Below are 22,259 nucleotides of genomic sequence, written 5' to 3'. Positions count from 1 at the left end.
CTCCCAGGCATAAACTATGCTGTAAAACTAAAGGGAGTTTGCACAGTCTTCTACAATCACTTTCCCTTTATTTTCTCTTTCCTTGTCCTGTAGCCATAGAGAGCCTTTCTAGAAACATGTCAAGTAACAATGGAGACAGAGGCCTCCTCCTTGATTCATCCTTGATTTCATCAGGAAAACTTCCAGAACTTCTCACATTATAAGTAACAGTAGCTCTTGGTATTAGAGAAAAATTTGTGGTCAGAGACCCAAACCAGATCTGAGCAAGGATCTGTCCCTTCTAGTGACACAGGGCCCTCCAGCCTCTGCTTAGAGATCTCTCCCCTTCCCCCTTTCCCTGGCCAGGAAGCCCTTAACATCCAGGCAGAACCCTTTCCACTTTGGGGCAGCCCTGGGTTTTTCTTTTTTTTTTTTTGCAGGAAACCTCAATTGTCCTCTTTGTTGCTTTTCTCCGTTTTCCCAGTGCTACTCTCTGGGCCAAACAAAACAAGTCTAATGCCTTTTTCTAGTCCTACCTGAAGACAGCTATCAAGCTTCCAGACTAAACATTCCTAACTCTTTCAGTGATTCCCCAGTAGAGTGATCTTGAGGCCCATTAGCCACCAAATGACTGCCCTCTGGCCACAGTCCAGCTCATTGCTGCCCTTCTTCAATGGTGGCACCCAGAATTGGACACCATGCTCCACTGGGGAGCTGATGAGGGTAAGTTCAGCAGGTCTTCTCTCACTCCCCATGCCTGGGAGTTCTCCAACTCTTAATCCCGGCAGAAAATCAGACTAGCTTTTGGGGCTGCCACATCACACTGCTGACTTGTACTCGGTCCACTGGGACCTCCAGTTCTTTTTCAGATGCAGCTGAACCTAGGCCTGTCTCTCCCTCCTGCTTTCTGGAGCTGACTTTTAGGACTCACATGTAACACTTCACACATAACCCTGCCCCCATTCTGGGACAGAAGGTCAAGTGCTGTAAAGGCACAGATTCCCAGGGGTGACAGGACGTGCGCATGAATGGCTTGGAGACTACTTTTTGGGAACAAAGGGGTTGGGGCACTTTAGGGATGGGGATCAAGCTTTAGGGAAGGGCTGGATTCCCCTCTGCAGCCCAAGGAGGGCCCGGAGTCAGCACCTCGGAGAGCTCCCTGGACCCAGAGGGACCAGAGGGACTCTAGGTGTGGACCCATGAACCCAGGGCAGTCGAGGGAGCCGAGCCAGCGTTGGGTCAGTCCCGCCTGCCACCGATGAGCCCCTGACTTACGCCGGACATTGTCCGGGGCTGGACGGCCCTCCGCCCCTGGAGCCTCGGCGCCCTCGTCTGTAAAATCGTCAAAGGCACCCCCTGCCAAGGGGTGAGGCCCACAGGAGACCCCGACCCAGAGCCCTGGAGAGCCTGAAGGTGCCATGGAAATGCTAGGCAGCTTTTCCGGAGAGGTCTGTGAGAGCGCAGTCCCACGGGCTTCTCGGAGGAGGCGGCCCTGAACTGAGTGAGCCTGGGGGAAGGGGAGGTTGCGGGAAGCCGGGGTCCAGAGTCCCTCCCTCTTTCCTCCAGTTGCTCCGGGGCTCGAGGAAGCAGCAGCATGAAGTGGGACCGCTGGGAGCCAGAGATCGGCCAGAACCCGGGCGAGGCCAGCCTGGGCATGGAGCTTGCACATTCCCCGGCCAGCCACGCCGCACTACATTTCCCAGAAGGCTTTGCCGGCCCAGGATGGCTTCTGCCATGGCAACAGCGGCAGGCGGGGCCCAAGAGGAGCCTGGGGAGAAGAGCCTTCACGGGATTGGCCAGGAGGCGACGAGAGGCGGGGCCATAAAGAAGACAGGCGGCACCCAGGCGACTTCCGCTTCCTTCTTCGCTCCTCGCGGCTCCGCCATCAGACCGGTCCGGACCGCTGCCGACTTCGGATGCTCGCGGCCTGCTCGGCTCCGCCACCTACTCGGCCAGTGCCAGTGCCCAAGCCCTGCGTCCTGGGCCGGGGTGAGTGGAAGGCCGAGGCCGGCTGTCCCTGGTAGCGCCTGGTTTCGGAGCTTTCCGAGGTCCTTGGTCCTCTGGGGAGGGGGAGGGGTGCGGCCTTGAGGGACGCGCACGCGCAAGTCCACTCCGCGCCCGGCCGAGGGCCACGCCCCCCTGGAGCGGACTCGCCTATTGGTCAGGATGGGAGAGGGCAAAGATTGAGAGCCAATCAGAAGCTCCGCTGCGCTTCCTTTCCCTCCCCGCCTCCCCAGCCTCCTCTCCCGGTCCCGTTCCACCCCCCTCGGTCCCCTACTATCCCAGTCCCCTTGCTCTGGTCCTGTCAGTCAAGAAGCACGGATTCAGCACCTACTGTGCGCCGGGCCCGGGAGCCCCCAGTGTAACGGAGCAGATCCCAGACCGAGCAGTCAGGGCCAGCGGAGAGAATCATCAGAGAGAGGGCACCGCAGTGTGGAGAGGGGGCCGGGCCTGAGGGGGAGGGGGCCCGGCCTGAGGGGGCGGGGGCCGGGCCTGAGGGGGCGGGGGCCGGGCCTGAGGGGGAGGGGGCCCGGGCCTGAGGGGGAGGGGGATGGGCCTGAGGGGGCGGGGGCCCGGCCTGAGGGGGAGGGGGCCGGGCCTGAGGGAGCAGGGGCCCGGCCTGAGGGGGAGGGGGCCGGGCCTGAGGGGGAGGGGGCCCGGCCTGAGGGGGAGGGGGATGGGCCTGAGGGGGAGGGGGCCCGGCCTGAGGGGGCGGGGGCCCGGCCTGAGGGGGAGGGGGCCCGGCCAGAGGGGGCGGGGCCCCGGCCTGAGGGGGAGGGGGCCCGGCCAGAGGGGGCGGGGCCCCGGCCAGAGGGGTCAGGGAGGTCCAGTTCAGATCCAGCCACAGACGCTTCCTGGGCGGGTCACCGCGCCTTTGCTTGCCTCAGTTTCCTTGTCTGTAAAATGGGAGTAACGCCAGCAGCCACCTTCCGCACTCGTAATAGGCTCAGACAGGACGATGATTGTAAAGCGCTTAACGCAACGCGGGTCACTGACTGGACAGTCTGGGGGGGTGCGCCAAGGTGTAAGGGGGGGAGCTGTGGAGGTGTAGACAGTGCGGGGGGCTGGGTCAGAAGAGAAGGGCTGATATGGGAAGGGGGAGAGTGAGACAGCGAGGTCGGGAGCCCGAGGACTGGAAGGGGTGAAGCCGGCCCCCCTTCATCCCACAGTAACAGGGAAGGTAGGAGGGAGGGTTAGGGGTAAAGATGGTGGATTTTATTTGGCCACAGTTCAGTTAGAGATGTACGAAAGGCAGGCGGAGATAGAGATTGGAAGTCAGGATGGGGCATTTGAGAGACGTTAGTATAGAGCTGGTGATTAAATCCCTGGGAGCTGAGCAGAATACCGGGGAGATTAGTAAGAACCCCAGTATGGAGGGAGCAGAGAAAGCCCGGATCAGATCCCTGAGGACACCTAGGGTTAGAGGCAGTGATCTGATGGAGGAGTGGTCAGAGGGGTAGGAGGAGAACCAGGAAGGAGGCCCACCCACTACCCTAGAGAAGAGGGCGGTGGAGTGTCTCAGACTCCGAGAGCCCCTCCTTCTCTCCCCACCCTCCCACCCCCTCCTCCTCCTCAGACTGCTGGCTCCTTCCTGTGGCTGTCCAGCCCAGCACTCTGTCCCCTCTTCTCTTTTTTTGTTTTCTAACTCTATGGATGCCTTTTGTCGCAGTTTCCGGATCTATCCTCCCTCCTCCCCCACTGTGAGCTTTCTCTAGTAACAAAGAAAAAGCAGTGAAGCCAAACCACCCAGTGTAGGCAGGCTACCTTCCCCACCTGATCCCCAGGCTTCCCAGGGAAAGGCAGGCTGGGGCAGGTGGCTGTGCTTCCTCCTGTGGCTTCTCTGAACCCAGGCTGGTCATTGGACTCAGGCTGCAGCGGCATCAGAGTGGCCCCTTGTCCGGCATCCTTGCAGCCACTTTGGTATTGTCCTGGCCAGGCTAGAGGGGCCTCCGGAAGGCCTCCTAGCCTTTGCTTCTTGCTGCAAGGAGATATTCCATTACATCCAGCTGTCTCCCGCCCCCATTTGATGGGCACCTGCTTTATTTCCCGTGCTTTTCTCCCCCAAAGAGTGGCAGAGTGAATGCTCCAGTTGGGAATATTGGAACTTGGGAAGGGCTTAAGAGGCTCGAGCCTGGGACCAGCCACCGGATTTGGCACCATTCTGTCCATCCGTGGGCCTGTCTTTCCCCAGCTGCCAGTTTCCTCCCTCTTGTTTCCCCTCTCCCCCTGCTGGTTTTGTCTTTGCCAGTGTCCTGGGTATGAGTATTGGAGATTTGGAGCCTTAATGGATTACAGTTCCTCTTTGGACAGCTCCTGGTTTAGCCCCATTGACCTCATCACTGGGGAATGGCTCTTGGGTTTGTCTTGATCCCTGCCCCATTCTTACTTTAGGCCCTGGCCTTTTTCCCTTTGCCCCCCCCTAAAAAAACCCAAATCTATTCCTCCTCCTCCCCCCACCATGGCCTTTTCTGGCAGCCCTCTTTGCACAATCCTCCTCCCTTGTTTCTCTATTCCTTCCCTAAACCTCTCCTCCTGGGCCCCTTCCTTTTCCTCCTCCTAGTCCTCCCCTTCCCTCCCCCTCTCTCCTCTCCCTGTCTGTGGCCCCTTTCCTCCTCCTTTTCCTCCTCCTCCTCCATCCAGCCCTTCATGTCTTCTGCCCATCCTGTGCTTTCTATTTTATTTTTGGAAACATGAGGGGAATTGATTCCGTTCATTGGTAATGATACATGTAGTCCTATCCCCAGTGGTCTTGGGGGCTCTTTTTGAAAGTTTTATTGATATGTTTGGTTTAGACATTGCAGACATGTCCAGGCTCCCTCCTCGCTACCATTGAAAGCTCTGATAAGAAAGTAAAACAATTAAAGTAAAAGTTCCTGTGACTCCATGAGCAGGTGCCTGGAGCAGCCCCTCCCCCCTCTAGTTTTAAAGTGGATTTCTCTTAATGAACAGAACCACTTAGAAAGGTTTCCTAGAGAAGAGAGGAGGTGGAAGAAGCTACGGATGGGGCCGAGATGGGAAAAGATGGGAGACAGCCCGAGAGTGTCGCCCGCACAAGCATCTCTTGTGGTACAGTTTATGGAACACTCCATTCCCCAAACCCCACCTGCTGCATTGTTTCCTCTCTTCTCAGACCTGGGTTCAAATCCTGCCTCAGATGCTTACCAACTGTATGACCCTGGGCAAGTCATCTAACTTCTCTCAGACTCATTTTTCTCATCTACAGTAGTAATAATAAGAATTTATTTTATTGAGGCAAACACAGTTAATAAGTGTCAAGTGTCTGAGGCTGGATTTGAACTCAGATCCTCTGGAGACCAGGGCTGGTGCTCTGTCCACTGTACCACCAAAGGACCCTGATAGTATTAGGATTGAAATTTGGCAAAGCCTCGTACACATATCTCATTTGACCTTCATCAGCACCCTAGAAGTAGGTGCTATCATTCGCCCCATTTTGCACATGTCGAAACTGAGGCAGAGAGTAACTTTTCCAGGATCTGAAGCAAGATCTGAACTTGGGTCTTGCTGATCAGAATGCTTTGTAAACCTTAGGATTCAATAGTCTAGCTACTATTGCCATTCTTATGATCAGCGGATTATTTCCATCTGTCCCTTCCCCTCTCTTCCAGTCCATACAAGCCCTCCTGTTTCCCAGATTTCCTCATAGACTTTGTTTCTTGCTGCACAATAATCTTTCAGTGCAGTCATTTTCCCCCCTCCCCGCTGCTGGTTTTGTCTTTGCCAGTGTACTGGGTATGAGCTGGAAGGCCTCTCTTATTGGAGGTTTGGAGCCTTAATGGATTACGATTCCTCTTTTGACAGCTCCCGATTTAGCCCCATTGATCTCTTCTCATTGGGGAATGTCTTGGGTTTGTCTTGATCCCTGCCCCATTCTTGCTTTAGTTTGCTTAGTACAACTCCTCCCTCCAGTCGGTAGGCACTCATTTTATTTCTGGTTTCTTTTTACTGGAGTGTCACATCTCTCAGATATGCTCCCTTCTCTCCTCTGTCTGGGCTGCCCCCTGGTGCAGACCCTCAGCTCCTCACATTGGGATAAAGTAGTAACTGCTGGGGGTGGGGGGTGGGGTTGACCTGCCTCCATTTTCTACCCACTCCACTCCATCCTCCATTCTGCCACCAAAGTGACCATGTCTCTCCCTACTCAATAAACTCCAGTAACTCCCTACTGCCTCCAAGAGCAAATACAAAGTCCTCTGGCATTCAAAGCCCTCTATAAACTGTTCCCCACCCAATACCCTGCCCTTTCTAGTCTCGTTATACCACTCCCCTCCATTACTCTGGACTCCTGGCTGTACCTCACATACAACATTCCCCTCTCCTCACTCCTGGTGTTTTCTCATTTCTCATCTCTGTTTAATCTTTAGCTTCCTTCAATTCCAGCTAAAATCCCCTCTTCTCTAGGAAACCTTTTCTGATCCCTCTCATTTCTAGTGCTTTCCCTGTGTTGAATACCTTGTCAGTAGGACTGACACTTAGGACAGCACCTGGTACTGATATATTGACTCCTGTAAAAGTTTGGCTCCATGTGGGGCTTTTCTGTCTTTTGCCTTCTTGGGGAACACGCCCAGCAGTGGGGGCCCAAGGTCTGAACACCTGAGCCATTGGCCTCATTCCCCGTTTCCCCCTGTCTTGCTGGTTTTGTCTTCCCTACTTTTCTGGGTGTTTGAAAGCAAAGCCTCTGACTGGTTTGGATTTGCACATCTTTCCTCAGTGTGATCTGGAACAGTCTTCCTGTGCTTGTTAATAGATGGATAGTTGTTTGGGGAATGGCTCTTTGGGCGGCCATTGTTGTCTGGATTCCCAGGTCCTTGGCCCCTTTGCTATGCTCTGGTTCTTGGTTTTAGTCACTCAAACTCCTCCCCCCTTTTCCCATAGCCTTTCTCCTCTCCTTCTGAGGCCTTTTGTTTCTGGCCTACTCCTGCCCTTCCATCTTGCCTTCTCAGACATTTGGCCTTTTTCCTTCTCCCTTCTTGCCTCTGGTACCTTCTCCTTCCTGTTCTCTAGTCCAGGGTTCTTAACATCATAACCACAACTTCCAAGGAGTTTGTGGGCCCCCTCCCCCTTCAGGGGGGGGTCTGTGAACCTGAATGGAGGGAAGTGGCCTCCATTCCCACTGATTTCTAGCTGAAATTGAACCTTTCTTTCCATGGATGGGGTCTGTCCATAGGCTGCTTCCCCAGCCTACTTGCTGCCCGGAAGGTTCCGGAATCCAGAGAAGGAAAGAGCCTTTCTCCTCTGCTCTCCACTCCCTCCAGCTGTCACCTTGATCCTCTTCCTTCTTCCTCCCCTTCCCTCTTTCCCTATACTGATAGCTTTTGTTTTTCTATCAGTCACTTCTGGACTCCCTGCCTGCCTCCCTCCCAGCCTCTCCCCTGGGATTGTAACAAAGAGAAAAAGCAGTTCAGTCCAAGCAGCCTGGGAGCCAGGGCCTGGGCCTGAGCCCACAGCAGCACTCCCTGTTGGACAGTACCACTCCTCACCCCAGGAAGGGAGCGGGGAGGACTTGGGAATGTGTTCCCTTCTTCACTGTTGTGCTTGTAGTCAGTGGGGAGGTGAGGGGGGGCAGTACGTATGTGCTCACTCATGGCAGATGGGGGGCATTTAGAGATCTAAATAGCAGCACCGTTTGTCAGCCTCCTCCCAGTTGCTGGGGACCCACCCGTGTGCTGCTGCATTTGGGGCCTTTCCTTCCATCTTTGACCAGTTTAGGGGCTCAATCCCTCCTCACACCTCCTTCCCTCATCCCCTCTTCCTGAATTTTAAAAACTTCTGTTTTCAATTTCCCGTTGTCTTCTCTCTTCTCTTTCCAGACATCTGTGTCATAAAACAAAGACTCAATAGGCTGTGTTTTATTGCTGTCTTCTCTTTTTACATCACTCTCCTCCCTCTCAGAGCTCAAACAGCCATTCAGCCCAGCTCCCAGGCTGGCAGCCTAGTTCAGCTGCTTGGACCTTTCAGGTTCTTCTTGGCTCTGCTGCCCACAGCCTGCCGTCATTCCTCTTGCTCCACTGTCCCTCCAAGCTCTGTGCCATGCTCCTACCCAAGCATGGCCTCCATTCTCACCTCGAGGGAGCTGACTTTCCTCCCTCCCACCTGGCTTGGTCTGTGCTCCCTCAGGATGCCGGTGAACTCTTTCTGGCTAAATCAGTTGGCCTTCTTTCAGTGTTCCTCTTTGACCTTTCTAGAGTATTTTACAGTGGTGATCAGCCCCAAGGGAGTTTTCAACATTGCTCTGACCTGGTGCTGCTCCCTTCTGACTCTTGCCTCTGTCTCCTGACTCAGTTGGCAGCAGTGAGTCTCCTGCTGGGTCTCCCTGCCTCCCCCCTCTCCTGTTGGTCCTTCGTTGGTCCCAGCTGCCACACTGATGGGCCTTCCCTGCTCAAGGAGCTTCAGTGATTCTTGTGGCCTCTAGGATTAAATGCCAGCTGCTGTGGTTCACTGGCTGGCTTCAGTTCAGGGATGAGGCTCACTGTATGCTCCTTGTCTTTTTCCTTTGAGCCAAACTGGATGACTTGCTGCTCTGAGATTTCTAAGCACCTTGGCCTTGTGACTGCCACTGTTCGTCCCCCATGCCAGGAGCCTTCCCTTCCTCATCCCCTTCCAGTCTTGCTTAGGTCATGGAGGCCTTTTCTGATCTCCCCTCTCCTCAATTTACCTTGTATGTACTTTCTAAATACTTTGTATTGGCTTAGTTGTGTACACATTGTGTCCCTCTCCTCCAACCTCCCCCCCCTCCCCCCCCAGTGTAAACTCCTTGAGGTCAGGAATCATTTCATTTTTCTCTGTACCCCTGGCCCCACCTGGGCCTGGTGCAGGCACTTCACAACTTGAATCTTCCTCCTCCTCCTGCTCTTGATCCCTTTCGCTTTTGTTGCTTCCTGAGCCTTTCCTTTTCCTCTCCTTCCTTGTCTTAGAGAATCTCTTCCAGGGAGCTCTGCCATGGTGAATGACCATGGGCTCCTTGGACAAGCTGACTGCCAAGGTCCCTTCCATCTCTAAGAGTCAGGAACAAAGGGAGCAGACCCCTCACTCACATTGGCATAGGCCTTGGCTTGGTGCTGGAGGGTCTTTGTGGGCTGGCTCATCTCTCTTCTTCCTCCTCACACCCCTCTGCCCTGAGGGAGCCCAACTCCCTCCTATCTGCTTCTTGATCTCAGTGTCTCCCTTCCAGTGTGTGGACAATTGCATGAGGCCATTTGGGTTCTGGACTCTGAGCCCTGCTCATTAGCTTTCCAGGCTCGTTTCTTGGACCGTCATGCTCTGAGACCTCCCAGGGCCCTCTCCCCCGTCCTCATTTGTGAAGGGCTTTGTCTCCATTTATGGGACTTTATTGAGCTGGCTGGGTATGTGAGGCATTGCTTCTGCTGCAAACCCTTGTCCATATTAGGTAATTATTGGATAATTTATTGAGCTTTGAGGAGCAATGGGAGGCATTGGATAGAGAGTTGGCTTCTAAGCCAGGTGGGTTCAAGACCTTCCTCTGACCCATCTGGGGAAGTGACCTTGGGCTAGTCTATAAAGCAACTAACTCTCTAAGACAAGAGGGTGCTGAAAAGGTTCTGTCCCTATTTTTATTAAATTGAATGCTGGAAACAATCTGTGATCTCCCTCTAATCACCTCATCAGGACTTCTGACCTGTGAATCTTGGGAGCTCAAGCATGACAAGGTAGCCTCTCTCATGTGCCCTTTTCTCCCTGGCTCTTTCCCCAGAGGATGCTGCCTTTCCTTATTTGGCAGGACCATTGATATAGATAGACTCACCCCTACGATCCTGACAGCTAGGGCTCATTCCGCCCAGTATGTGAGTGGGAGCTTCTTTCCTGAAATGACATCTGGGCCCTTCAGGTGTGAGCCCAGAGCTTTTCCATGGGGAGAAGGTGCAACAAAGGTGTGGAGACAGAAAATGGAGCCCCATATGTAAGTAGCTGCTTCACCTGGGTTCTGTGATTTGTGTTTAAAAAAAATTCTGTTTGGTTTCCTTGGTAATCCTGTGTATTTTATTGCATGTGTTTTTCATAGTCAGCCTGTCCGAGTCAGTGTTCTATATTTGTTGCCTCTACTGCTCAACTCTTAGCAGCCTGACATCTGACCCCATCTCTCAACTAAAACTCTCCTCTCCAAAGTTACCAATGATCTCTTCATTGGCAAATCCTTTGGCCTTTATTAGGCATTATAGAATTTCGCAGTTGGAAGGAACCTCAGTAGGCCACATAGTCCAATATATATCCCAAAGGAACCATCACTCTCCCATGCCTCATGAGTGACTGACCACTTTCATTCAAAGGGTGTTTTAGCTCCTTTCCAATCTGCTTTTCTAGCCTTAGGTAGTTCACCTGTCCAGTTACTTCCCTGTCCCTGGCATTCCTGCCATCTATAGTGGAGCCAAACTAGTTACTCACAGATGGTGCTCCATTCCTGTCTTGTTCAGTCTTTGTAAGCAGTGCCCCCATGCTGGAAATGATCTCCTTCCTCATCCATGTCTCTTCGAATCCCTAGTCTCCTTCAGGATTCCTTTTCCTACCACCTTCTTCATAAAGTCTTTCTGGACAGATTTCTCCCTGCCCCATCCCCTCTCCCCTGCTTTCTGAAAATATCACCTTATATTTATTTATCTCTCTGTATAGTTGATATTTTGGTTCTCCCAATAGAATATAAATCCCTTGAGAGCAGGGTTCAACTTTTTTTGTTTGAACACCTACGGCCTGGCAGTGCTATGGTAGAGGCTTAAATGGTTGTTGCTTGTCAAATGAGAAATGTAGTCTCTTCCATTCCTCTTCCCTTTCTTCCCCTGGAATTCCTGAGAACAAAGACTAATCATATCCCTAGAATCTAGCACAAAGTTTGGCACATGATAGGTGCTTAATAAATACATTGATGGAATATTTGTATTTTTAAAAATTGAATTAAGTACTAGATGAAGTTCTCAAGTGAGTTAGGAACTCAGCATTCAGATAGTCAGGCAAAGATTTATGAAGTGCCTACTGTATGCCAGGGACTAGGTTAAGTACTGAGATATAAAGAAAAAGCACAATACAGGAATTTGTATTCTAATGGGGGAGACAGTGTGAACATGCAGAGTAGGTAGAAGGTAACCTTAGAGGGAAAGTCCTAGCAGGTGGGGAAGTTGGGAATGGGGAGTGGGCATTGAGCCCAAAGTCAAGAGAAAAGCAAGGAAAGCATTCCAGGCATGGGGGGACAGCCAGTGCAAAGGCCCTGCATCAGGGAATAAGAGTATCTGAGGTAAGCAACAGCCATGAGTCAGTGTCGCTGTATCAGATAAAGGGTAGCAAAGTCTATATACAAAGACTGAAAATTTAGCTAGAGGCTAGGCTTTAAAAGATAAACAGAGGACTTTATATTTGATACTGAAAGTAATAGGGAGCCAGTGAGTGCAGTGGGGGATATGGTCAGATCCATACTTTAGAAAAATCACTTGAACAACTAAGTGGAAGAAAAATTGTAGTGGGGAAAGACTTGTGGTGGGGAGACCAACAGCCAGGTGATTAGCTAGAACCTTGTTGCAGTCTCTGATTTTGGGGGAAAGGGGAGTGGGTGGGATAAGGTAGACAACAAGCATTTATTAAATGTTTGCTATCAATCAATTTATCCTTCTTTGTCAGCTGGTTCTCTCCAGTGTTGGTGGGTGGGAGTGACCATTTAAGTTGATCCTGGATCAAAAAGACCTAAAGATGTAGAGGATAAGATAATCCCCACTCAGGAAACCATAAACCAGGGTTGTCAGCCTGAGCATAATTGGAAATGGATTTAACTTACCAGATAGGAAAATAAATCAGGCAACAGAATATGCTAGAAGTATTTTTGGACTTGGAGTCAAGAAAGACTGGATTTGATTCTACATTCTGCACTTAACCTGGTGTTAATTAATATCAACATGAGCCAATCGAATAAGCTCCCAGAGCCATCTGTAAAATGAGGTCACAACCTTGGGATGTTCTCCCTGAGTTGTAAAGATCACAGGGATGGCGAGTCCAAGTGCTTGGCAAACCTTAAATGTCCTTCATCAGTGTGGTTGTTGTTCAGTTGTTTCAGTCACGTCCCATGCTTCATGACCCCATTTGAAGTTTTTTGGGCAAAGATACTGGAGTAATTTGCCATTTCCTTCTCTAACTAATTTTACAGATAAGGAAATTGAGGCAAAAAGGGTTAATAAGTGTCGCCCAGGGTCACAAACTAGTAAGTATCTGAGGCCAGATTTGAACTCGGGAAGATGAATCTTCCTGATATCAGGCCTGGTGCTCTGTGCACCATGTCAACTAGCTGCTCCTAATGTAAAATAAACATTAGATGTTGTTATAGTAGAAAGAAAAAGGCTTGGTCAGAATTTGTGGCGAGACAGGTGTCTTCGGATGTGGGGAAGAGGCTTTCTTTCTGGATTTCTGAAGTGTTAACTGGAATATGTGTTAAAATTAAACCTATCAGGTCATATTTTCAGATTTGTGGTCATAGTCATGTTTTACTTAGTAAGAATGATGTTATTGGAAAGTCCAGAATGTTGTGGGGGTGGGGTGGCGAATCAGTGTTAGTCAGCATGACTTTTTCAGGAACATTTCATGGGAGACGAACCCTACTTCCTTAATCGACAGGATGACTTTGAAAAAGCCTTAGGTGCTATGACTGTTCCAGGGCCAAGACTGGGATGAGCTGATAAGAGTTCCATGGATTGGAACTTGAATGATCAGAAGAAGTGCCATCCAAGCAAGGGTTCCAGAGGCCATCCTTAGTTCAACATTTTTATCAGTAGTATAGATGAAGGTTTAGATGGCATGCTTGACTTTTGGCTAGTAAATTTCCATCTTTTGTATCAGTCAAATCTCTTTTGTTGGAAACTAATTGGAAAGTTTTCATTTTTTAAGAGATGGATTGAAAACCCACTGGAACTCTTCATCTGGAAGATTCTTAAGCAGGTTAAGAGATCATCTCCAAGTTTTTAAAGTGTACAGAGAGGGTTTTTGTAGATGCTAGACTTCAATTGTTTTTAGCCATGTGGAGGCCAGAGGGTGAGTCTCCAGGAAGAAGTAAAGGATGAGAATTGGCCATTGGATGGGGCAATTTGGAGATCATTGGTAATGTGAGGGGAACAGTTTGATTGAGGAGGTTGAGAATCTGGAAGAGTAGAATCTTTAAAGGAAGTAGGGATGTTTGGAAGAGGGTGGATGTAGGGGAAAGATTGTCAGTAATTCCAATCACAGCATTTCCAAGCCTACTCATTCTCTTCTATTTTTTTATTTTTAAAATTTTTATTTATTTTTTAAGTTCAGTTCTAAATTTTCCTTCTTCTACTCCGTTCCCCACCCATTGAGATGGAAAGAAATATAATAGCACACATTGTCATTTAAAATATACTTCTACATTGACCATATTCCCCCCCTCCAAAAAAAACCCAAGAAAAATAAACAATGGAAGCAAAATATTCACTCTCTATCAGTTCTTAATTTGGAGGCGGACAATATTTTACATCACGAGTCTTTGCAATTGTGGTGGATCATTGGATTGGTCAGAGTTACTGAATCCTTTGCAACTGAGTATCTTTACAATATTACTGTTACAGTTTGCATTGTTCTCCTGGACCTAAGTTTGCTCATTTCACTTTGTATCAGTTCACATAAATCTTCCCAGATTTTTCTGAAACCATCTGTTTCATCATTCCTTACAGTACAGTAGCATACCATCATATTCATATACTGTAACTTTAAAAAACATGTATTAAACATTTACTATGTGCTTAAGCACTAGCTCTGGGCTGAGTACTGGGGGTACAGAGAAAGGCAAGTCCCTGCCCTCAGGGAGGCCACACTCTTGGGGGGAAGACAGTATGTAAATCTGTAGGTACAGATATATGAGGGTACTGGAAGGGAAAGGCCTTAGCAACAGGGTGGGGGTTGGGGGTGGGGACGTGCTAGATAAGGGCTAGGAAAGGTAAGATCTTGTATTAGGGAAGGAGGGGAACTTTGGGGACAAAACAGTATGGACAATGATGGGCTAGGATCCTCCTTCCCTTAAAGTCTTCCTTCAACGTTTCCTCTTTGCATGGAGGGAATCTCTCATTTTCAAATAGTTTGCCAGTAGAGAGCAAATTCTAGTAGATTTTCCTTGGTTATCTCCAGTTTATCCCATATGTATCTTATTTATCAATAGCTTTTTGCATTTTGTCTGCCCCTACTCATTCTCTTCTATTTAACTCTCTCTCCCTGGGGACAAAAAGGAGATTAGGGGTATTTTACTCACCAACCAGTGCTTTGGAACTCTCCTATGGAGGGGCACCTGTGGAAGCCACAAAGGAACAAGGTGAGGGGAAACTGAGAAAGAGAGGACATCAGCTTTGCCAGCTGTGCTGTTTCAGGTGCCTGGCTTAAGTCACAGCTGCCCTGAACTGGGATGAATTAAAGAGCTGATGCAGTTTTGTTAGAGGGCTATTACCTCAGAGGTGAGGGCTGCTCATCTGCCTTTGGTGTTCACCTGTCATCCAACTGTCACTGGTGGCTCCAAGAAGTTGTACTGTGTGCAGTGACCACACCTCTGCAAAACTGCCATGACAAACAGGCTAAACCAGGTTGAGGGGGAATGGACAGGCCCCAGACCCATCTATGATTTAGGGGAATATCTGCCTCAAGCATATGAAGATTTCCACCAGCAAATGGGCAAATATGTTTCAATGAAGCAGGTGCTTTGGAGTGCTTAGAACTTGGTCGGACATCCCAGATGCCAGGGTCATCTACTGCATCCCAGACCATAGTCAGTCTTCTTGATTCTTGTACTATTGCTGGACTTTGGTAACTGTAACTAAGAGGGGGGCTGATGACTTTGTGCAGCTTTGCCTCACTTAAGTCTAGTTTACCACAAGGTCAAGATATCTCCCTGTGATCTCATCGGTCCTCTTCAGAAATGAAGGGTGAACAACAACACTGGAGACAAGCCCAAGATTGGCAGCATATGATCTGTCTTCCTGTTCCCCCTGACTGGTTGACCTCACTGTCCTTGGCTTCCACTTTGTAGACTGCCACTCTGGACAATTGAGTATTCCCTTTAAAAAATGGTGTCTTGATGCATTTTGTATTTTACACCTCAATTCTCAATGAATCTTTTTCTGCTGCCCAGGAGTCTTCCTTACCCTAAGTACATGCATACGTGTAGAGACGTCAACCTGCAAAACCCGGGAGTGCGGCTGGACTAGATTAAAATGTAATTGGGAAATATTTAACAAAATAAATGAAACTGTAATGCAACATGATGTTAGTTTGTGGTTTTCGAAGTCAGTGTGTGATGGGCAGGGATCCCGTGTCTATAGTTTGATAGCACTGTATGCTTCTGTGCATGCGCACAGAAATGCAGTGAACGATAGCTAGCACGTGGTAATGAAGTACAACTTAGTCTTACTGACAGTCTAACTGAAGTCCACATTTGTGGTCTCATACTGATGAATTAAGGGAAAGGAAGTATTTTTCATTATACATCATTTGGAGGCAACGCTGACAATTGTATTGGTTGGGAATTCTATTTTTTGTAGTGTTATTTGAGAAAGGACCTCAGTGTTTAGTATCTTATCCTGCCAGGTGATCTTTAGAAGCATCTAAGATGGGATGGCCACGTTGTTCAGGCAGGAGCTCCTTGCCAGAGTACATACTCTCCATGTGGCTTTCTCCAAGTCTTCACCCATTAGCCTACCTCTGTATCTTAAAATGCCACATGATAGAAGGTGAACTTACTTAGCCTTTGGCAGAGAAGCAGTGGGACCTGGTGAAAGGAGCATGGGCTTTCAAGGTGGTTGGAAGAATTGGGCATGGTTAGTCTAGAGAAGAGAAGACTGGGAGAAAAATTGCAGACAAATATTTCAAGGACTGTCATGTGGAATAGGGATTTGATATGTTCCATTTGGCCTCATGGCAGAACCAGGAATCGTGGGTTTAAGTTGCAAAGAAGCTAGTTTAGAGGCTAGATAACAGGAAAAACTTCTTAAAATTTAGAGCTGTCCAAAAGTGGATCTATTGAGGCTCCTTGGTAGTCTTTAAGGAGAGACTGGGCAACCGCTAGTTGGGTATCTTATAGGGGAAATTCCTTTGATGAGTTGGACTAAGGCCATTGGGGTCTTTTGCTCCTTTGTTTCTATGAGTCAAATGATAACCAGCTTAACATTTATTAGTATTGTAACCTTGGGTAAGTCACTAACTAAATAACTATGAGTCCCAGTTTCCTCATTTGTAAAAGGAATAACTGACCAACCTGCCTTCCATCATGGCTGGTGTGAGGATTAGTGAGAAAGCTTTTTGTCAATCATACATGGGTAATATAGATATAGAGGTTTAATGGGGTATGCTAAGATGAAGTTAGGAGTCACAAAGTCTCTTGCTTATAACACATACAAGCTGGACATACTTGGGCAAGCCTCCTAACATCAGGTAACTCTTTTCAAACTTAGTTGATCCACTGGGGGGAGGGAATTTCCTCAGTCCACTGATGGTTCTCTGAAACAATAAAATCACAAGTCCTATCCTTTCCCCTACCTCTCCAAAAAGGGATTGTACAAACTTAAGATATTACCATGTTCCCCTGTGAAGTTTCACAATGCTGTTCCTTAATGGCTGATGGAGAAGGCAGGACTAAGTAAGCAGGAATTGCTTGTCTTCCAGCAGGAAGAGCAGAGATACTTACATTTTGTTATTTCTTTCAGATTGGAAGGTGGCTCCTGAAACCAAGGAGTCATCTCTAAACCTGGGCTTCTCTATGGAACAGTCATCCCAGGAAATACTCACATGGGATCGTCCCTGTGTTTCCAGTTTGGGAGAAACTTCAGAATGTGATGCCAGGATAGAGAAGCAGCCAAGGAAAGTAGTGAGACATCCCAGGTAAGTAAGTAAAACTTACCCTAAGGCAATTTTCCACAGGAAAGAAAAAGTATAGAAAAAAAGGCTTGCTAAGTGAAAGGGAACCAGGGCTATTTACACATCTAGTTTGGGTTCACAATAGATACAGGATCACAGATTTAGAGCTAGAATGAAAGGCTTCAGACTGGAGAAAACCTCAGAGGCCCTTTAGTCATAAATGCTGTAGAAGCTGCCCTAAAGGACAGTGAAAGTGGAAAATCTTCATTAGGATTTGGACCATTTAAGTATTATTGGATTCATACTGAAGAGAGACCTTAGAAATGCAGTGTATGCCTGAAAGCCACTAACCACAGCCTCTCCATTACTTCCCTCACAGACTTGGTCCTGGAGAGAAACCCTATAAATGTAATGAGTGTGGGAAGGCCTTCCGACAAAGCTCACAACTTATTGTACATCACAGAATTCACACTGGTGAGAAACCTTATGAATGTAATGAATGTGGGAAGGCCTTCCGTGAGAGCAAAGAACTTATTCGACACCAGAGAATTCATACTGGAGAGAAACCATACGAATGCAAAGAATGTGGGAAGGGCTTCCGGGAGAGCAAAGAACTTACTCGACATCAGAGGATTCATACTGGAGAAAAACCTTATGAATGTAAAGACTGTGGGAAGGCCTTCAGGCGGAGAACTGGACTTAATGAACATCAGAGAATTCATACTGGGGAGAAACCTTATGAGTGTAATGAATGTGGGAAGGCCTTCAGGCGGAGAACTGGACTTAATGAACATCAGAGAATTCATACTGGAGAAAAACCTTATGAGTGTAATGAATGTGGGAAAGCTTTCCGTGAGAGCAAAGAACTTATTCAACACCAGAGAATTCACACAGGGGAGAAACCTTATGAATGTAAGGAATGTGGGAAGGCCTTCAGAAGGAGCACAGGACTTACTGATCATCAGAGAATTCATACTGGAGAGAAACCTTATGAATGCAATCAATGTGGAAAGACCTTCCGCTGGAGAACAGAACTTACTTCCCATCACACAATCCATACTGGAGAGAAACCATATGAATGTAGTGAATGTGGGAAGGCCTTCCGCCTGAGTGCCCATCTTATTCAACATCGAAGTATTCATACTGGTGAGAAACCTTATGAGTGTAATGTTTGTGGGAAAGCCTTCCGGTGGATCACAGGACTTGCTTCCCATCACAGAATTCATACAGGAGAAAAACCCTATGAATGTAACATATGTGGAAAGACCTTCCGCCAGAGTACACAACTTTCCAGACATCATAGAATGCATACTGGAGAGAAACCCTACGAATGTACTGAATGTGGAAAGGCCTTCTGCCTGAGCACACAACTTATTCAACACCAGAGAATCCATAACAGAATGAAGCCTTTTGAATGGTAGGGCCTCATGAAAGTAATGAACATGAGGTGTAGTTGACACAGAGAGCACTGAGATTTGGAGAAGCTAAACTGAAGTGACACCTAAAAGATCCAATCCCAGGCACATTCCCAGCAATGGCTGTCACCTCAGCCTTCCAAAGTCTGTCACTTGCCACTTCCCTAGAAAAGTTAGTGGCGATCTGACCAGAACTTGTTCCTCCAACTCTACTCATTCAAATTTCTGTGAGTTGTCACCTGCTCTTGTTTCCTTCCTTCAAGTCTCAGAAGAGTGGGTCCTACTGCTCGCTAAGACTAAATCCCCTCCCTGTACATTTGGTCTCAGCCTCTCTCACCTGTTCCCAAAGCCTCACCTGAGCAGTCATCTATCTCCCTTAGGCATTTCAGTCCATAACTCTTCACTGACTCCCTACCTGCTGCTTAGAAACATGCCTGTGTCTCACCAGTACTTTGTTTTAAAAGGCTGCCCTGCATTGTTACAGTCACTTTGTTGAAACCCTTCTCAGAAGGCAGCGGTTTTCTTCTGATCACCAAATTCAGTGGTCTTTTTTTCTTTTCTTCTTTGAAATCTTGAGGTTGGTGAGTCCCCTCCTACCTAATCTTCTCCCTGCCAGCACTTGTATCTTCCCACAGAATTCAGCTTCTGCTTTTCTGTCTCCATGGGCTCACTTCTCTGGTGAAAGTCTTATATAGTCCTTTGATGGAAACCAAGGGCTGGAAGACCTCTCTCAGAAAGAGCAGCAAAAACCAGGAGCTGGAGGGAAAGCGAGGGCATGATGGGATTGGGAAGCAGGAGCAGAACACATCCTCTCCTGCTCCCCCTACTGACCAGCGCTTTTAGAAGCCAGCCAGCTGGCTCCAGAGGGTGGCTGACAGGGCGGCATCTCAAGGCATAGAGGAGGAGAGATGCATGCTACTTCTTTAACTGGAGACTCTAGCAGGAAGTGAGGCTGATCTCCAGGAGTGCTCTAGAGGGTCAGAGCTATCATCGATAAGGTTCTGGTGACCAGGAAGTTGGTTAGTGAAATAAGACTCATCAGGGTGACAAGAAAACTGGACTGGTCATTGCAGGACAATGCAGTGGAAGACAGTAATATTTTAAAAGGGGGCAGGGTAAACAAACAGGGATGGGATGTCCTGCATCATTGTTGGACAGACTTCTGGGGATCTCTGAGCATGAAGGGGAAATGGAAGGAGTGAGAAAGGTGCCTTACTTGCTGAATAATATGTCCTGTATCAAAGAAGGGGGATTTTAGCGTGTGTGCGTGTGTGCGTGCGTGTGTGTGTGTGTGTGTGTGTGTGTGTGTGTGTGTGTGTGTGTGTGTAGCTATTTCCACATAACTACCAGCCAGAGCTATGTGGATTATTACTCTTTGGCCTGGACTGAGTGAATGTCAAAGAGCAGCCAGTTCCAAGGCTTTGAGTGTCCTCTTAAAGTCCATGACCCTTGGACTCCAGCCCTGACTCATCTTGGAGCACCAGCTGGCTCCAGGACATCTCTGGTCACCTGGTGTGTACCAGGGGCACCATCCTTCACCTTCCTTCCCAGGTTCAAACCTCGGTGCTATTTTTACCTCTTTTCTGATCTGATTCTACCTCTGTGGTCTCTCTGATACAAGTCCTTTCCTCTCTTCTCACCTGGCCACTCCCTTCCTCAGGTCCTGGTCGGATTATGCAGTTACCACTTAACAGGTCTTCCCCTTGGCCTGCCTTTTCTCTCCACTGCCACTTGGATGTTCCTAGTGACCTCATCATGTAACACTCAGAAGTCATTGACGGTTTCCTGTTGCCTGCAGAGTAACTGTCAAGCTCCTTTTGACTGATGTTTAAGGTCTTCCCAAATGTAGTGCCAAGCAACCTACCCAGGTTTGTCTCATCATGTTCCCCTCGACTTCCCCCATAGTCTAGCTCCACTGGATTGGTTGCTATCCCACAAACACACCCTCCGCTTTGGGGCTTCTTTGCTTTTGCTTGTGGTGCTTTCTGTGCCTGGACCATTGTCTCTCCTCCCTTCCACCTGCTGAATCCTTGCAGGTCCTTCAAAGCCAAACTGGATGTCACTTTCCTTGTCTTCTTTCCCCCCAGACCTTACATAGCACCTTGTCTCTACTTATGCAGTCCCTTGTGTCCGCGTCAGTCCATGAGGAGAGGGCTTGTGTTTTAGTTAACCTTTGTATGTCCCCCAGAATCTGGCACAAGGCTCTGTGCTCAGCTGCTGAATAATAAATGTTGATTGACTTGATTGTGAAGCAGGCTTTACAGAACATCACTGAATGTGTAGTGCAAGGTCACCTGGAAATGGGTCCCATGCCCCTCTTGAGTGCCTGCTCAGCCTTGACGTCTTAAGTGCTTCATAGTTCATATCAACTCCCTCTGGCTCCATGAAAGGCACTAGCCACTCAGTGTGGCATGAAGTAGAGCATTTTCATCTTCTTAGAATGAAGGGATTTGAACTTCCCCAGGAGCATTTTCCACATTCGTCCAAATGAACTTCTTTGTAACTGAGAGGTCGCAGTGCTGTTAGGCTGGGCTGAGAACCAAGGTGCAGGTCACAGAAGAGTAGTATTTACAGTCCTGCTCTGATTTCATCCAAGCTTGCTTGCTAGCAGGATTAGTGGGGGAGGTGATAAGGGAAAAGGGAGTCTGTCGTATAGATGTGGGCAGTAATAGGTCTGTGTTAGCTAATTAGGGAAAAACTTCAGGGGCTGAAATCTCCAGCAGGATATTATATACCTGGATCATTTTTTCATGTTTAAGTTGTCCTGAGATAAATATAAAGGATATTTATAGCTTTAGTCTCTGTAATGGTAATTAAAATGGGAAGATCTTTCCCATTCATTAACAGGCTCATGTGACCTGCTTAAATCACATGGAAGCTTAAGTTACATGTGGTGGGAGGAACTTGCAGCACACATGCAACAGGAAGGGTGGAGCAGAGCAGAGAGGAAGGTGGTCAGGCTAGTCAGAGCTGGGAAGGACACAGGCAAGCAGACAGCTAGGCTCATGAGTGTTTGTGAGAAGGCTTGCAAATGCCTTTGTCCCCTGCAGTGCTAATGTGTATTAACTTCTTGGTTACTATGATGGATTTGGCTTTCTGGTGTCCGAATAAATGTTTTTCCTTCTGCCTTCTATATGGACAGTCTATTATACTTTGTGATTCAGAATTATGCGGACATATTCATAGTTGCCCTTGCTGCTGTGAATATTGCCTTGGTGATATAGTCTCCCATTCAGGGAACATCTCTTCCCAAAACTGCCTTCACCATTACTTAGGGGATGGTTGAGGTGATCGGGAAAAGCGAAGGAACAAGGGGTGATTTTGGAGGAAGTGGGAATGAGGGAGATCTGTGGAGGAATCTGGCCAGCCCAGGGTGGGCTGTCAAAGTGAGTGTTCTGCTGCGCCCTCCAAGTCTTCTCCTTGAAGGATGGAACAGTTGGTCATGTTCCCCTATCCCCTTTAGGCTTCCCCCTTGAAGGACCTTGATGTTTACAATCCCTGGTTCCGAATGTCCCAGGAGAAGGAAATGTCCTGTCGACTTAATGACTCCTAGAAAACCTTGGCCATGTGATCAGAGCATGTTGAACAAGCAGGTCTTGAAACAGCACAAATTATCAGTAAGCACCTGAATATTGTTTAAATTCTCATCAGAAATGCAAATGTAAACAACTCAGTTATACAACACTGAGCTCCACAAAGCACTTTCACAGACTCAAGCCTTTTGAGGTCCCAGAGGCCATCCTGAGCTGTCCCTAAACAAGAATCTCCCTTCAATGCAACTGACAAGTGGCCTTCCAGCGTTTGCTTCAAGACCTACAGTGAAATCCCAGAGGGCTTCACTCCCATCATATTGACAAAGATGACCAAAAAATGGCATGTGGTGGAGACAGAGGACGTGGAAGGAATGGCAGGCATGGTAATACCCTGTTGGTCCAAATGTCTGGGCAGGCCACTTAGAGCTCTACTGTAAAGGTCTGTCATTACCAGTAGGTGTATGCCTCAAGGGGA

At 48.4% G+C, this 22,259-nt stretch overlaps 1 protein-coding gene across 3 annotated transcripts; it reads left to right on the top strand.

The window, feature by feature from the left end:
• The first annotated feature begins 1,793 nt into the window (after window positions 1-1,793).
• Window positions 1,794-21,384, top strand: LOC140502796 (uncharacterized). Of its 3 annotated transcripts, XM_072606805.1 has the most exons (4): window positions 1,879-1,968; window positions 9,710-9,916; window positions 16,686-16,860; window positions 17,216-21,384. In XM_072606805.1, the coding sequence occupies exons 3-4, from the start codon at window positions 16,739-16,741 to the stop codon at window positions 18,255-18,257; spliced, it is 1,164 nt and encodes a 387-aa protein (XP_072462906.1). In that variant the 5' UTR covers window positions 1,879-1,968; window positions 9,710-9,916; window positions 16,686-16,738; the 3' UTR covers window positions 18,258-21,384. The 3 variants fall into 3 exon arrangements, with proteins under 3 accessions (XP_072462905.1, XP_072462906.1, XP_072462908.1); XM_072606804.1 differs by lacking the exon at window positions 9,710-9,916 and having other exon boundaries at window positions 1,794-1,968; XM_072606807.1 differs by lacking the exons at window positions 1,879-1,968; window positions 9,710-9,916 and adding an exon at window positions 13,929-15,199.
• Window positions 21,385-22,259: the final 875 nt, after the last annotated feature.

This window comes from Notamacropus eugenii, chromosome 4 (assembly GCF_028372415.1).
Source record: "Notamacropus eugenii isolate mMacEug1 chromosome 4, mMacEug1.pri_v2, whole genome shotgun sequence".
In the NCBI taxonomy this organism is placed as follows: domain Eukaryota; kingdom Metazoa; phylum Chordata; class Mammalia; order Diprotodontia; family Macropodidae; genus Notamacropus; species Notamacropus eugenii.
The sequence above is the reverse complement of the archived record's forward strand: the minus strand, read 5'-3'. Positions and strand labels throughout refer to the sequence as shown.